Source organism: Zingiber officinale, chromosome 9A (assembly GCF_018446385.1).
Source record: "Zingiber officinale cultivar Zhangliang chromosome 9A, Zo_v1.1, whole genome shotgun sequence".
NCBI lineage: Eukaryota > Viridiplantae > Streptophyta > Magnoliopsida > Zingiberales > Zingiberaceae > Zingiber > Zingiber officinale.
The window spans coordinates 7630756-7645788 of record NC_056002.1 but is presented as its reverse complement, the minus strand read 5'-3'; the positions used below and the strand labels follow the sequence as shown (position 1 = coordinate 7645788).

The 15033-nt window shown below is 39.4% G+C and overlaps 1 protein-coding gene across 1 annotated transcript; it reads left to right on the top strand.

Moving 5' to 3' along the window:
• Window positions 1–3126: 3126 nt before the first annotated feature.
• LOC122021907 (chalcone synthase 2-like) lies at window positions 3127–4931 on the top strand. The gene is made up of 2 exons (XM_042580084.1): window positions 3127–3435; window positions 3822–4931. The coding sequence occupies exons 1-2, from the start codon at window positions 3258–3260 to the stop codon at window positions 4817–4819; spliced, it is 1176 nt and encodes a 391-aa protein (XP_042436018.1). The 5' UTR covers window positions 3127–3257; the 3' UTR covers window positions 4820–4931.
• Window positions 4932–15033: the final 10102 nt, after the last annotated feature.

Sequence of the window (15033 nt, the reverse complement as noted above, 5' to 3'; positions counted from 1 at the left end):
TAGGGAGTTTAATGCACTCATGATAAGAAGGAGCTTATATTGTAATATGGAATTGGTGCGGTAGTTCAATAATAACCCTTTAGTGATATGGGTCATTATTGATGGACTTGGATTGGGTGCTCGGGCCGAACACAGGAAGCCCAAGCCCATTAGGAGGCTTAAACCAATTCCTCATCTAGGTCCCTGTTGTAGCCTCTATATAAAGTCTCGCATCCACCCATCCATAACTTGGTTTGGTTTAACTTAACTTGGTTTAACTTAACTTGATTTAACTTGGTTTAGTTTTCTCCATTATAGAAAGAGAGATTTTTTCTAAACAGAATTCTGTTATTTTTCTTTCTTTGTAACAAATGGCAAACTTATAAAATGGAGTAGATGGTGGCCCCTAAAACCTAATTTTCTAATTCCACAATTCTCTTCTCCCCTTGTGGTCGGCGCCACCTTATCCTCCACCTAGGGTCGGTGCCACCTCCACCAAGGGCCGCCCCTCCTCTCCTTGTTTAGGGTCGGCGCCCCCTTCCTCTCCTAGCTAGGGTCGGCGCCCCTTCACCTTCCTAGCAATCCATTGGTGGACGACGACTTGAAGAAGAGGAAGAAGATTAGAAGGTGCCCTATCCTAGAGCCTCCTTTTGTAACCGGCGGTTTGAAAATCGAGACTAGGAGTGTGGTTTTGTCTTGGTAGATCGTCGCCCACACGACGTCCAAGAAAAGGAGTGGAATACGACAGAAGATCAAGAGGTCTTTAGCTACGAAGAAAGGTACAACTAGTTCTTTAATTCCGCTGCGTAATTAGTTTTGTTTTCTTCGTATCGATTTTGAATACCAACACAAGAGACCAGCTATCTTGTACTTCGATCAAGGTGTGCTTTGATTAATCAAGAACTTGCTTGATTAACCAAACACATGTCTGATCGAACATGCGGGTTGCTAGGAATAGTTCTGTACTTGTACAATTTTTGTACAAGAAAATTTAAACAGAACGGAATTCCAACGCCTTCAGATATGACCTTTGGAAGTTTGCTCTATCGGGACTTTCTCGTTACCTAGCATCCGATCAATCTTGACCTAGCGGGACTTTATTATTGCTTGGCATCCAATCAACCTTGACCTTCTGGGAATTCACGCCTCATGGTAGCTCCTTGTTGGACTTCCGACCGATAAGTGTCAAGTCAACCGTAACTCAATTAGACTTTTCTCTTAAAAACTACTTATTGGATTTCCGATCACCAAGTGTCTAGTCAACTGTGATCCATTTGAATTTTTCATCTCATGCCAACTCCATATTGGACTTCTGACTGTCAATGTCTAGTCAACCGTGATCCACTTGGACTTTTCATATCTTGTCATGTATTTGATCAACTTTGACCTACGTGACTTTTCAATCAAACAACTTAACATATTGATCGACTGTCAAGTATCCGATCTAGGACTTAGTATTCGGTTAAAACCAAATCGAATTAATCAAAATCAAATAAACCAATTTTTTTTAAACTAACCGAATCGACTAAATTTTTTAATAAAAGATCAAACAAATCGAACCAATAAAATATCTATTAATTTGATCGAAAAATCGAATTAGCCCATGTTTATTCACAATGATGAAATCATGAGAGATTTAATCGAAATTGATGTTTTTTTAATATGGGAGATTTACATATTCAACTTTTTATTTCGGTTTAACCGAATAAGGATTTTTAAAACTGAAACCGAGCCGAATAAATTGATTTGTTTTTAAGAAAAAGGAAATACTAAAATCATCGAATTGAATTTTTAAATTCAATCGGTTCGGTCGGTTTGTTAAATTTAACCGAACTTTTGCTCACTCTTAATTCAGTCAATCTTGACCTATTTGACATCTCACTCGACAAAAATAATGTATTGATCAAATATCAAAATCTCACCTCAAGTCTAACTCGAACTTAGTTAACTTTATCAAATCCTAACCAAAAGTCAATTGCACCAACACTCAACTTTTGTCAATCTATTCAAGCCATATGATTGAACTTGGGCATATCTATTATTCTCTCCCTAATGTCACCGATCTATTTTAGTAGTTGCAAGATCAAGCCTCGTCTTTTATTATTTTTCTCCCTAACTTCATCGATCTATTTGAGTCGCGGGATTAAACATGGTCTTTTATTTTTCTCTCCTCGTCTATCTATCCGAGCTGCGAGATTGACGTTGGTCTTCTATTCTTCGCTTCCCAATCTCGTTGTTTTGTCTAAGTCATGAAATCGAGTTGTTCATATATTCTACTATTTATTCTTAATTAGACTCCATGGGGTTGTCCGACTTGAGGATCAAGTTATATGGACATTGTCTTTCTTATTATTTTCTCTCCGAGTAAAGAGATCAAGTCATTAGAATATTTACTTTATATATTCTTTACTTCAGATAATTAAGAGCATAAATTTAAAATTTGATGATCGAATAATTATGGGTGAAGAGTAATTTGAGATTAAAATGAATACGTTTAGATAAATTATGGCTAAATTATTATTATTTTTTAAAATGCAGTGGTTAAGTATAATCTTTATCTCGAAGACAAAGACTCAGAAAATTAAAAAATAGTAAAAGTAATATTTCTGATGTTAAAAAATGAATGGCATATAATATATGGTGCCAACGTAACCATAGTTTTTATTTTAATAGGTTTTAGATTCTTTTACAATTTACCATTCTTAATTATACAATTTATATTGTTATTATTCTCCAAATCGTATATTTCACAATTAATAGCGAAAAGACTAGACGGGGAAATAAGGAAATCTCTCATGAACTTTTATTATTTTTTTAAGGAAAATTCGCGTAGAATTTGCATCTGCACGACAATATAGCGGTGAAGCTATCAACCTGTTCAAGTGATGCTAAGTGGGAACGGTCTTTGAGCGACTTCTCACCGTCCGTACTAATTTAAATTATAATATAATAGAGATGAAAGATTTAAAAAAAGATTATAATTAATTACGATCGGAACGTAACATAATTACACATATTCCATTTTCTGATTTTTTTTTTTTAACAGGCGAATAGATCTGCTCCTCCCATCAACCAAAAGAAAAATGTCGACAGGCGACGTGGCTAGCTCATGCACCAAACAGACCCAGCCGTCGTACCAAATCATCGGTCCTGTTCTTTCTTTTTGTTTTTGCAGTCAATAAATATCCCGCTCCGTCTCTGCACTTCCCATAATTAATAGATTCCGGACGGCGGCGCGGTGGCGGTGGTGGTGCAGGTATATTCACACGTATATTACGATGGCTACACTCCAGGAGATCCGATGGGCTCAGCGGACGGAGGGTCGGGCGGCTGTGCTGGCCATCGGCACGGCCACTCCGGCCAACGTCGTCTACCAAGCTGATTACCCTGATCAGTACTTCCGCATGACCAAGAGCGAGCATCTCACTGAGCTCAAGGAGAAGTTTAAGAGGATTTGTACGTCTGCTATTTTTTTACATATGTTTTGCTACGGTAAAAATCCACAACCTCCCTCTTCGAATAGACTCATCTCCTGGTCTTGCAGGGCCGTATCTCCGCAACTCCTATATGTTTAAATTCTCAGGAGGAAGAAGACAAATAAATATTAAAAAGTTTATCTTTTTGGTTATAAAGTTTAGTTTTAGTTTTTAAAATATCCAAAATATGTAAAATAGTTTTCAAATATATTCAACTCTCATTTTTCCTTTCGTCTTGACTCAATTCGACAGAAAAGTCAGTCAATTAATCTGTCACGATTTTGATATTTCAAATGCTCTTTATTATTTGCTCTTTCTGTTATGAATTATGATAAATCATTCTTTACTTAATTGTTGAATATTCAGGCGAAAAGACGATGATACGGAAGCGATACACGCATCTGACGGAGGAGATGCTGTTGGAGAACCCGAATATGTGCGCGTACATGGAGCCCTCGTTGGACGAGCGGCAGGACATAGTAGCGGTGGAGGTGCCCAAGCTGGGGAAGGAGGCCGCAGCGAAGGCCATCGAAGAATGGGGGCAGCCCAAATTCAAGATCACACACCTCGTCTTCTGCACCACCTCCGGCGTAGACATGCCGGGCGCCGACTACCAGATCACCAAGCTCCTCGGCCTCTGCCCCTCGGTAAACCGCTTCATGTTGTACCAGCAGGGCTGCTTCGCTGGCGGCACCGCGCTCCGCCTGGCCAAGGACCTGGCGGAGAACAACCGCGGCGCGCGCGTGCTGGTAGTGTGCTCCGAGATCACGGCGGTGGCGTTCCGCGGGCCGTCAGAGTCGCACCAGGAAAGCCTGGTGGCGCAGGCCTTGTTCGGGGACGGAGCAGGGGCGGTGATCGTGGGGGCGGACCCGAACCCGGAAACAGAGCGGCCTCTGTTCGAGCTGGTGTCAGCGAGCCAGACGATCCTGCCGGACTCGGAGGGCGCCGTCTACGGGCGCCTGGGGGAGGCGGGGTTCATGGTCCACCTGGTCAAGGACGTGCCGGCGCTCATCTCCAAGAACATCGAGAAGAGCCTGGTGGAGGCGTTCGCACCGCTGGGGATCGACGACTGGAACACCATCTTCTGGATTGTCCACCCGGGGGGTTCTGCCATCCTGGACCAGGTCGAGGCCAAACTGGCACTGGGGAAGGAGAAAATGGCGGCGTCGCGGCAGGTGCTCAGCGAGTACGGCAACATGTCCAGCCCCTCCGTTCTGTTCATTCTGGACGAGATGCGGCGCAGGTCAGCGGAGGATGGGAAGGCCACCACCGGCGACGGCTTCCACTGGGGTGTCCTCTTCGGCTTTGGCCCTGGATTCACCGTCGAGACCGTCGTCTTGCACAGCATGCCAATCAATTATTAATTACCGTCGGCTTATTGTCTATTTTGTGTGTTTTGTCTAATGTACCAGTGATACTGCATGCAATCTCTAATCATAAATAAAAGATCATAAATAAAAGATGTAATTCTATTCATAACAATTTTTATTTTCACTTTTATTAAATATATTTATCTAATTGTCCATACTTTTCGATATAAAAAATCTAAAATTAGTATATTTCCTTTTAAATTCAGTACATTAAATTAAAATCTAATATATTTTCTATCAAATTTAGTACTATTCTTTTTTCACCTCAATTGGATGGAAAATATATTAGATTTTCTTCAAATGATACTCAATTTGATGAAAAATATACTAGATTTTTTTTAAAATGGTAAATGGTGCTGAATTTACGAGGAATTATATTAAACAAGAAAAAAATCGTGTTCAATTTAATAGAAAATATACTCAATTCTAGTTTAATGTGCTGAATTTGATAGGAATTATACTCATTTTTAGACTATTTGTACGGAAAAATATGAGTGTTAATTTTGATAGAAAATATACTCGATTCTAGTATAAAGTACCAGATTCTAGTGTAAAGTGCTGAATTTAACTCCATGCATACTCGTTTTTAGACTTTTTATACCTAAAGAGCTGAGGGGTAATTTTGGTAACAATATTTGCATGAGGGAGTTGAAACAAATAATACTTTGCATGTAGGGAGTAGAAACAAAATTTTTTATGATTGAGGACTGCATACAAAGTTGTGATTGTGATTAGGGATTTTTCTCTACTTTACCCATAAAGTAGAGAATGAAAGTTAGGGTCGAAATTAGGCTAATATTGACGGTCAAATTAAGGAGGGTTAATGCTCTGCTCAGGGTCCAAGTTAGGGCGGACCTTCGTCTGTTTGGGAGGAGGTGAAGGAAGGAGAGGGGAGTAAAGGGTAGGAGAGGAGAAGGGAGATTTGAAATTTTGTTTGAGAGAAAGTGAGATATGGAAAGGAAAGATTACATCCCAATTTAAAATGCAAGGAAAAATAAAAAAATTTATATTCAAATTTTATCTCTGTTTTATTGTATTAATTCTAAAAATTATTGTTTTAGATATTATTTGTGTTGTAATGAAAAACACTTGCACTATCTAATGCTCGCACTCCGTCGACGCAAACTTCGACACCGACGGTAACTTCGATGCCAACGCCAATGCCGACTTTAACAAATGACCTACAATTACTTAAACATGTAAGTCTTAACTAATAAATGTATGCAAGATACACTAGATTCTTGAATGCTTAAGTCTTTAACAAAAGTTAGGATAATTTTGTAACTTTATATATTTAACCTTCATTATCCTCACCTTTCTCTCAAACATAGTGACACATGTTACATTAATGAGTCTTTCCTCCCTCCCAAATAAGGAAAATATAAATATTTTACTTCCCTTCCCTTCCTCTGTCTTTCCCTTCCATTAATGAACCTTTGTTCACCACATCCAAACAGAGGATTAGCCGTCTAGATTATCTAGCTGGGTGAATACTTAGTCTGCAATAGGGCAAGCCCTCGAAACGTTCAAATGCTCCAAGGCCGACCGGATTTCATGATCGAGCGTATATTAGACCGAACAGACTCCTAGAATCGGTCGGACTCCCAACACACTCCTGACCAAGCACATAGTCGGTCCGACCCCCAGAGCTCAGTTCCTCATTTTCTCACGAGCTCAACTCCCAACATACTCCCAGGTGGCCACAGAGTCTGTCGGACTTTTGGGGTTCAACTCTCCACTCTTGCAAGGTCTCCAGTATATGGCCAGTCGACCTAAAGTGAAGGTCGAATTTCCTCTATGACATAACCTTGTCAGAAAGTCTTAACAATTTGTCAAAGAATAACAAGTACTCGTCAGGGAATATTCCACTGCCTAACATCTTCTTGTTAGTTAGAGCCCTAGAGCCAATCATTTGATGATTGTATTATCGACTTGTTGTATCATATTCTTATATAAATAAAGGCATTTATTATTTTGGTTATTATACTTACTTGTATTGATGCCAAATAAACTAAGTATAATAACATCCTTGAGTAGAAGGTTCTCACCTATATCAATCGGTTAGTTGAACCGATAGTGAGATGATATAGGGAACACTACTCTTAATCATTCCTAGTCGAGTATTAACATTCAGGGACAATGTTAATGCAATAAGACTAGCATGTAGGTCAACTCGATGACTTGATCTCATAAGTCATAGATATAGAGATATCAAGTTGACACATGGGTATGCATTGGAGAATGTATACTGAATGACCCACCATGAGAAAGTATTATGGATCGTTATATGAGTGTCATATACTTTCTCATGTGGCTATTAGTATGACTATTAGTCCTTAGACCCGAAGTCACCATGGATCCCTACATAAGGAGTTATGTACTTTGGTTTCGTCAAACGTCACGCGTAACTGGGTGGACTATAAAGGCAATTACTGGGTATGTAACGAATTATGCAGAGGGATGTGAGTGATGTAGATGGGATCTATCCCTCCTATATGACGGGAGAGACATCGATATTCTTGATAGAGTGAGACCACGAAGTGCATGACCATGCCCAAATGAGTCAATATGAGATATTGAGCTCATTTGATTTAGTGAGTCTACTTGGAGTTCAAGATTTAGTTTGATCAGAGGATGACACGGTCTATGCCTCACATTGATCAATCTAGATGTCTAGGATAGAAGGACACTTGTCATATATTGTGAGGAGTCACAATTAGTAGTCACAAGGTGATGTTGGATCTCAACATTCTTGTAACTTGGGTAGTAATGATGTGTTGCTAGATACCGCTCATTACTTATGCTCCTAAATGGGTTTAGGGGCATTGCCAACGTTACAAGAACCTATAGGGTCACACACTAAGGACAATTAGATGAAGATTAGGTTCATATGATGAACCAAGAGGATTAGATTCATTTGATGAATCAAATTGGATTAAGAGTAATCCTAATTGGGCTAATTGAGTTGGACTCAAGTTGATTCATGTGTTCAATAAGTCTAATTTAGATTATGACTCATTGAATCAATTTAATTAAATGAATTAGATTCATTATATTAAATTGGCTTGAATTAAATGGTTGGATTAGATCAACCATGAGAGAAATTAAGTCAAGTTTGACTTGACTTGAGAGGAAGATGAAGAGTCAAGTTTGACTTGACTTTATGCCACATCATTTGTGACTTGGCATTAAGTGGCCAATGATGATGTGCCACATCATCAAGACTAGCACATGTGTGTGCCACCTCATGGAGGTTACAAATTCCTTTTTAATGGCTACATTAAATGAGAAAGGGGGTTACACTTCTCCATGGTGGCTGGCCACTTGAGTGTGGATGAAAAATTGATTTTTTTCATTCAAGTCATTTGGTAACTCCATCATCTTCTTCCTCTCCTTCTCCTCTCCCTCTCCTCCTTCTTGGCCGAACATCCTAGGTGCTAGCACACCTTTGTTTGGTCTTCTCCATCTAGTGTGTTCGTGTGGATACACATAGAGAGTTGTCTACCTTGACAACTAGAGATCCGACATCTCTTTGGACGAGCGGGATACGAAAAGGGCACGCATCGAAGGTATAAAAGGTTTCCCCTTTCTAAATCTACTGTAGATCGAAGTTTAGAAACTCGTACTCATATTTTTCGAAAGATTTTACTTTGCACGGATCCGGTGGCTGGGGCTTTCGGGGTTTCCGCGACGCGAAAAGCGATTTTCGTGGCCCGAAAAATCCAACACTTCTGACACCCAACATTCTCTGATGCCTTACTATTACGGAGGTTATGAGGATCAATAATCTTAACAACTTGTCAGAGAATAACAGGTACTTGTCAGGGAATATTCTATTGTTCGACATCTTCTGCCACCAAACATTCTTAGATATCTTACTATTACAGAGGTTATGAGGATTAGTATAAAAGGGGTCCTCTCTGTCGGATAGGGATGCTGGAGAACGCTATGCTACACGCGCACAAGCGCATCTACTACTATTCTACTGTTCATCTTCTTCTTCTCCATTTTCGCTCGTCTATGATACTGACTTTGTGACTTGAGTGCCGGAGGGCTTGTGCTATGGACTCCCTCCCTAGTTCTCACTCTAACATTTTCCTTTGCTCTCTCTAGTGTGTGCAGAAAGGGAGCACTCAACGTCCTCCTCCCCCAGCCCAAAGTCCTCTCACGGTCAACACCGAAGCCATGTACCCAATGAGTCATCTTGTCCAGTTTCACATAGGATCATCTAGGATGACAATGTAATGTATTTGGATTCTCATATCCATTAAGTATCAGATATCCATTCTCATACTCATTAAAATATCAGACATCGGTTATCTTCTATACTAATAAATTTTCTTCTTTTCATCCAACTACCATCTTTTAATCAAAGGATATTGGTAGTCCCTCTATACCCTCCTTCATCCAGATCGGATATCAGATCCTTCATTAGGTTTAGAGTAAATTTTCATCCCTAATATTGTTACCACGGGATGCCCAGTTGATTAGAGGTTGACTATTTTGTTACAATGGGACAACAGATCAATTCCCAACAGGCACATACCCTTAGGGGAAAAAAATCTCCCAGCCTTTAGCCACTTAGCAGTCGGCTATAAACTGACACCATGATTTACCTCCTTTCACATACTTAGGGATGGGTTGTGAGGGGTTTCAGGGATAGTCATGATTTACCTCCCTTCACAATTGACTAGAGGTTGGCAGCTTTTCACATACCTATGTGTGTATATATATATATATGGGATTTTTACCCTGCACACCCTTACCCTGCACACTTATGAATATGTGTGTGTGTGTATAGAGGGTGGATCGTCACTTACCATGCGCGATATGAGCCGACTAAGAGGGTTCACCTATGTGACTGCAATTAGCGTTGTCTAGGTGGGTGCATCCCCTTAGTCAAGCATAGAAGGTGAGCAATGAATCAATCCTATATATATATATATATATATATATATATATATATATATATATATATATATATATATATATATATATATATATATATATATATATATATATATATATAGTAATTTTATGTTGTAGATCGGTCTTGCACGACTGAGATGCACAGTTTTAATTTATTTTTTTTTAGCTTGCAATTATGCTATTTATGATTTTTTTTTGTTAGGGTTTAAAGTTTGAGTTATAGTGTAAGCATAAAAAAATTTCAAACAAAAAAATATTTTATATATATAGAGGATTGTTATTCTACACAACCAATGGTGCACAAGATGTGAGCACCATGTGTAATTTTTTTTCAATTTTTTTAAAATTTATATAACATTAATACTATAACTCAACTCCTAAATATTAAAGACTAAACTCTAAATTCTAAACCCTAAGCTCTAAAAAATAAAAATAAAAATAAAATAAAATATATTTGGTGCTCACAAGGTTTACACATTGAATGTGTATGTTAATATATATTGATCTCGTTTGGAAGCGATGAAAGGTGAACTACCGGTGAGCTAGCTTGGAGGTTGACTGGAAGAAGATTTCAAGCTGGGAATGCCTACAAGCACAAACAAAAGGAAGAGGACAAAGATCATAAGTAAGCAGGCTAGGGGTTCCTGGTACAGCTACTCTAAATGTCAAGTCAATATCCTGGATGGAAGAAGAATAGTGGGATGGAAAGTAAACTCATTAACTAGCATACCTGCGCCAACGGAGAAAGACCCCCTTTTATAATTCCCATGTAATCCCCACATTAATGAGGCATCATGTCACTCTTAGACATCATGTCTAATTGCCATTCTTCTAATGTATCCAGCAGTCTCATCATAGATATGGGAGGAGTATCCCATATCTGCACAAGGATATGGTTTCCCAAACCCTAACAAAAAGAATATGGGTCGTTGGTTGTTTATCCCACTAGTAAGGAAACGGGCCAAGGATAAGGAGTCTAGTTTTTAGTTGGGGGTGACTAGATTCGTAAGTAGCTAAGTGAGGAGTTGGGCCCCTAGGATGTCCGATTGGCATTAGTCGAGCAGAGTGTGGTGGAAAATAGAGCTCTGTAAGTAGTTAGGTAGGGAGTTGGGCCCGATGACATCCGAATAGGGAACTGGGCCCCTAGGATACCTGATCGACATTAGCCAATCATATTGTTATGGGGAGAAGAGCCTTGTAAGTAGTTGTGGGGAGCTAGGCCCCTATGGCATTTGAGTGGGGACCTGAGCCCCTAAGTTGTCTAATCAGCATTAGCCGATCAGAGTGTAGTAGGGATTAGAGTCCCGTAAATAGCTAAGTAGGGAGTTGTGTTAGAACTTTCGAGTCGCAAAATCGCTTTTTGTGTTACAGAAACCCCGAAGTTCTTAGCCACTGGATCCGTGCGAAGATAAAATTTTTTCATGTACTTAAGTTTTTTTTACTCTAGATCTACTTTAGATCTACATGTTAAGGAGTATACCTTTGAAGCGAAGCCCTTTGCAAATCCCGCTCGTCCAAGGTTCTTCAGATCTCAAGTGTGTTCAAGTGGGCACACCTCTAGAAGTATCCACACGAACAAGAGATGGAGAGAACAACTAAGAGTGTGCTAGCACCCTTAGAGGTCACGGCAAGGATGAGGGGGAGAGAAGAGAGGAAGAGAGGAGGAAGTTGATGAAGTGAATGAGCACACAAAAATTGCTAACTCTTGCACTCATGTGGCCGACCACATTAAGAGGTTATTATACTTCCATGTAATACCAAGAGTCATGACTCTTGGTATTCCTCATGAGGTGGCACACTCTTGATGTAGCCATGATGATGTGGAACACCATCATTGGCCGGCCCCATGCCATGTTACAAATGATGTGCCATTTGGTCAAGTCAAACTTGACCTTTCATCTTCTCTCTCAAGTCAAGTCAAACTTGACCTCTTCTCTTTCATGGTTGATCAAATCTAACCATTTGATTCAAATCAATTTAATTTAATGAATATATATTCATTGAATTAAATTGACTCAATGAATCCAAGTCTAAATTAGACTCATTTGACACATGAATCAAATTGAGTCCAACTCAATTAGTTTAATTTGGATTACTCTTAATCTAATTTGGTTCATCACATGAACTTAATCCTCTAGGTTCATCACATGAACCTAATCCTCTAGGTTCATCAAATAAACATAATCTCCATCTAATTGACCTTTGTGTGTGACCCTATAAGTTCTTGTAATGTTGGCAATGTTCCTAAACCCATTTAGAAACATAAGTAATGAGTGGTATCTAGCAACACATCATTACTACCCAAGTTACAAAAATGTTAAGACTACTAATTATGACCTTCACAATATATGATAATGTCCTTCTATCTTTGACATCTAGATTGATTAAATTGAGGCATAGACCGTGTCATCCTCTAATCAATGTGTATCTTGAACTCCAAGTAGACTCACTCTAAACAAATGAGCTCAATATCTTATATTGACTCATTTGGGGCATGGTCATGCACTTAGTGGCCTCACTCTATTAAGAATCATGATGTCGCTCCCGTCATATAGGAGGGATAGATCCCATCTACATCACTCACATCTCTCCGCATAATTTGTTACATACCCAATAATTGCCTTTATAGTCCACCCAGTTACGGGTGATGTTTGACGAAGCCAAAGTATGCAACTCCTTATGTAGGGAACCATGGTGACTTCAGGTGCAAAGACTAATAATCATACTAATAGTCATATGAGAAAGTATATGACACTCATATAATGATCCATGATACTTTCTCATGGCGGGTCATTCAGTATACATTCTCCAATGCATACTCATGTGTCAACTTGATATCTCTATATCTATGACTTGTGAGATCAAGTCATCGAGTTGACCTACATGCTAGTCTCAACGCATTAACATTGTCCCTGAATGTTAATACTTGACTAGGAATGGTTAAGAGTAGTGTTCTCTATATCATCTCACTATCGATTCAACCAATCGATTGATATAGATAAGAACCTTCTACTCAAGGACGCTATTATACTTAGTTATTTGACACCAATACAAGTAAGTATAATAACTATAAAGAAAATGTCTTTATAAACATATAGAAATATGATACATCGAGTCCATACAACAATCATCATATGATTGAGTCTAGGGCTCTAACTAACAATCTCCACTAGCACTAGTGCCAATCAGTGTAGGCTCTAAGGCCCAATGACCTAGTGTGACCATCATGCTTTTTCTGTGCCAAAGCCTTGGTCAAGGGATCAGCGACGTTAGCCTCTGTGGGTACTCTGCAAATCTTCACATCTCCTCTATCGATGATCTCTCGAATGAGATGGAAGTATGTGTTTGGTCCGCTAGTGTGAGCGAGGTTCCTTAGCCTGTGCAATTGCTCCATTGTTGTCACAATAAAGCTCTATAGGATCGTCTATGCTAGGAACCACCCCAAGCTCAGTAATGAACTTGCAGATCCAAATGACCTCCTTTGCTACTTCTGATGCAATAATATACTCAGCCTTTGTTGTAGAATCAACAACTGTGTCCTGCTTCGAACTCTTCCAGCTCACAACACCACCATTTAAGCAAAACACAAACCCTAACTATGATATATAATCATCCTGGTCAGTTTGGAAGCTAGCATCACTATAACCCTTTATAGCTAGCTCATCATCGCCTCTATATATCAAGAAATATTCTTTAGTCATTCTCAAGTACTTAAGAATATTCTTGACCGCTATCCAGTGACCTTCACCTGGATCTAACTGGTATCTGCTCGTCATGCTCAAAGCATACGAAACATCAGGACAAGTACATAGCATGGCGTACATAATAGATCCTATGGCTAAAGCATAAGAGATTTTATCCATGTAGTCTCTCTCCTCTCTAGAAGAAGGACCTTGAGTCTTCGAAAGACTCATACCATGTGACATTGGCAGAAATCCTTTATTGGAATTCTGCATGGCAAATCGTAGTAATACCTTGTCAATATACGTACTCTGACTTAAGCCAAGCAATCTCTTAGATCTATCTCTATAGATCTTTATGCCTAGAATACAGGCTGCTTCACCTAAGTCTTTCATTGAGAAACAATTCCCTAGCCAAGTCTTTACAGACTGTAACAAAGGGATGTCATTCCCAATGAGTAGTATGTTATCCACATACAAAATAAGGAAGATAACTGTGCTCCCAACAACCTTCTTGTAGACACAGAGTTCATCTTCATTCTTGATGAAATCAAACTATTTGATTGCATCATCAAATCAAAGATTCCAGCTCCGAGAATCTTGCTTTAGTCCATAAATGGACTTATGCAGCTTGCATACTCTGCCAGTATGCTGTGGATCTACAAAACCCTCAGGTTGTGTCATGTACACATCCTTGAGCAAGTTTCTATTCAGAAACGCAGTTTTGACATCCATCTGTCAGATCTCATAATCGTGGTATGCTGCAATAGCAAGCATGATCTGAATGGACTTAAACACCGCTACTGGAGAAAAAGTTTCATCATAGTCAATACCATGAATTTGTTTGAAACCTTTAGCTACCAGACGACCCTTATATATAAGTCCATCCATGTCAGTTTTTCTTTTAAAGATCCACTTACACCCAATGGGTTTGACCCCTTCAGGTGGATCAACCAAAGTCCATACTGGGTGTACATGAATTCCATCTCGGATCTCATGGCCTCTAGCCATTTCTCAGAATCTGGGCTCATCACAGCTTCCTGATAGGCGGTAGGATTATTCTCAATGAGCATAACGTCATCATGGTCAGACAAGAGAAACGAGTATCTCTTAGGCTGACGACGTACCCTATCAGACCTACGAAGATGTATGTCTACTTGAACTAGTTGTTGTTCCTCAACTCCTTGTGGAACAATCTCATCATCCACAACACTTTGTGGTTCCAGTTCAACTTCCATCAAGGCTTCAGTTCTATTATATCTTGAACTTCTTCAAGATTGAATGTACTCCCACTAGTTTTTCTAGAAATAAAGTCCCTTTCTAGATATACCCCAGTCTTAGCCATAACTACTTTGCGTTGACTGGGAATGTAGAAGTAGTATCCCTTCGTTTCCTTGGGATATCCAATAAAATAGCACTTATCGGATTTGGGTCCCAATTTGTCCAAGACTTGACGTCGAACATAAGCCTCACAACCCCAAATCCTCATAAAAGACACCTGGCATCTCTCCCAGTTCATATCCTATATGGTGTCTTTATCACAACCTTGGATGGAATACGGTCAAGTATGAAGGTTGCTGTGTCTAGAGCATAGCCCCA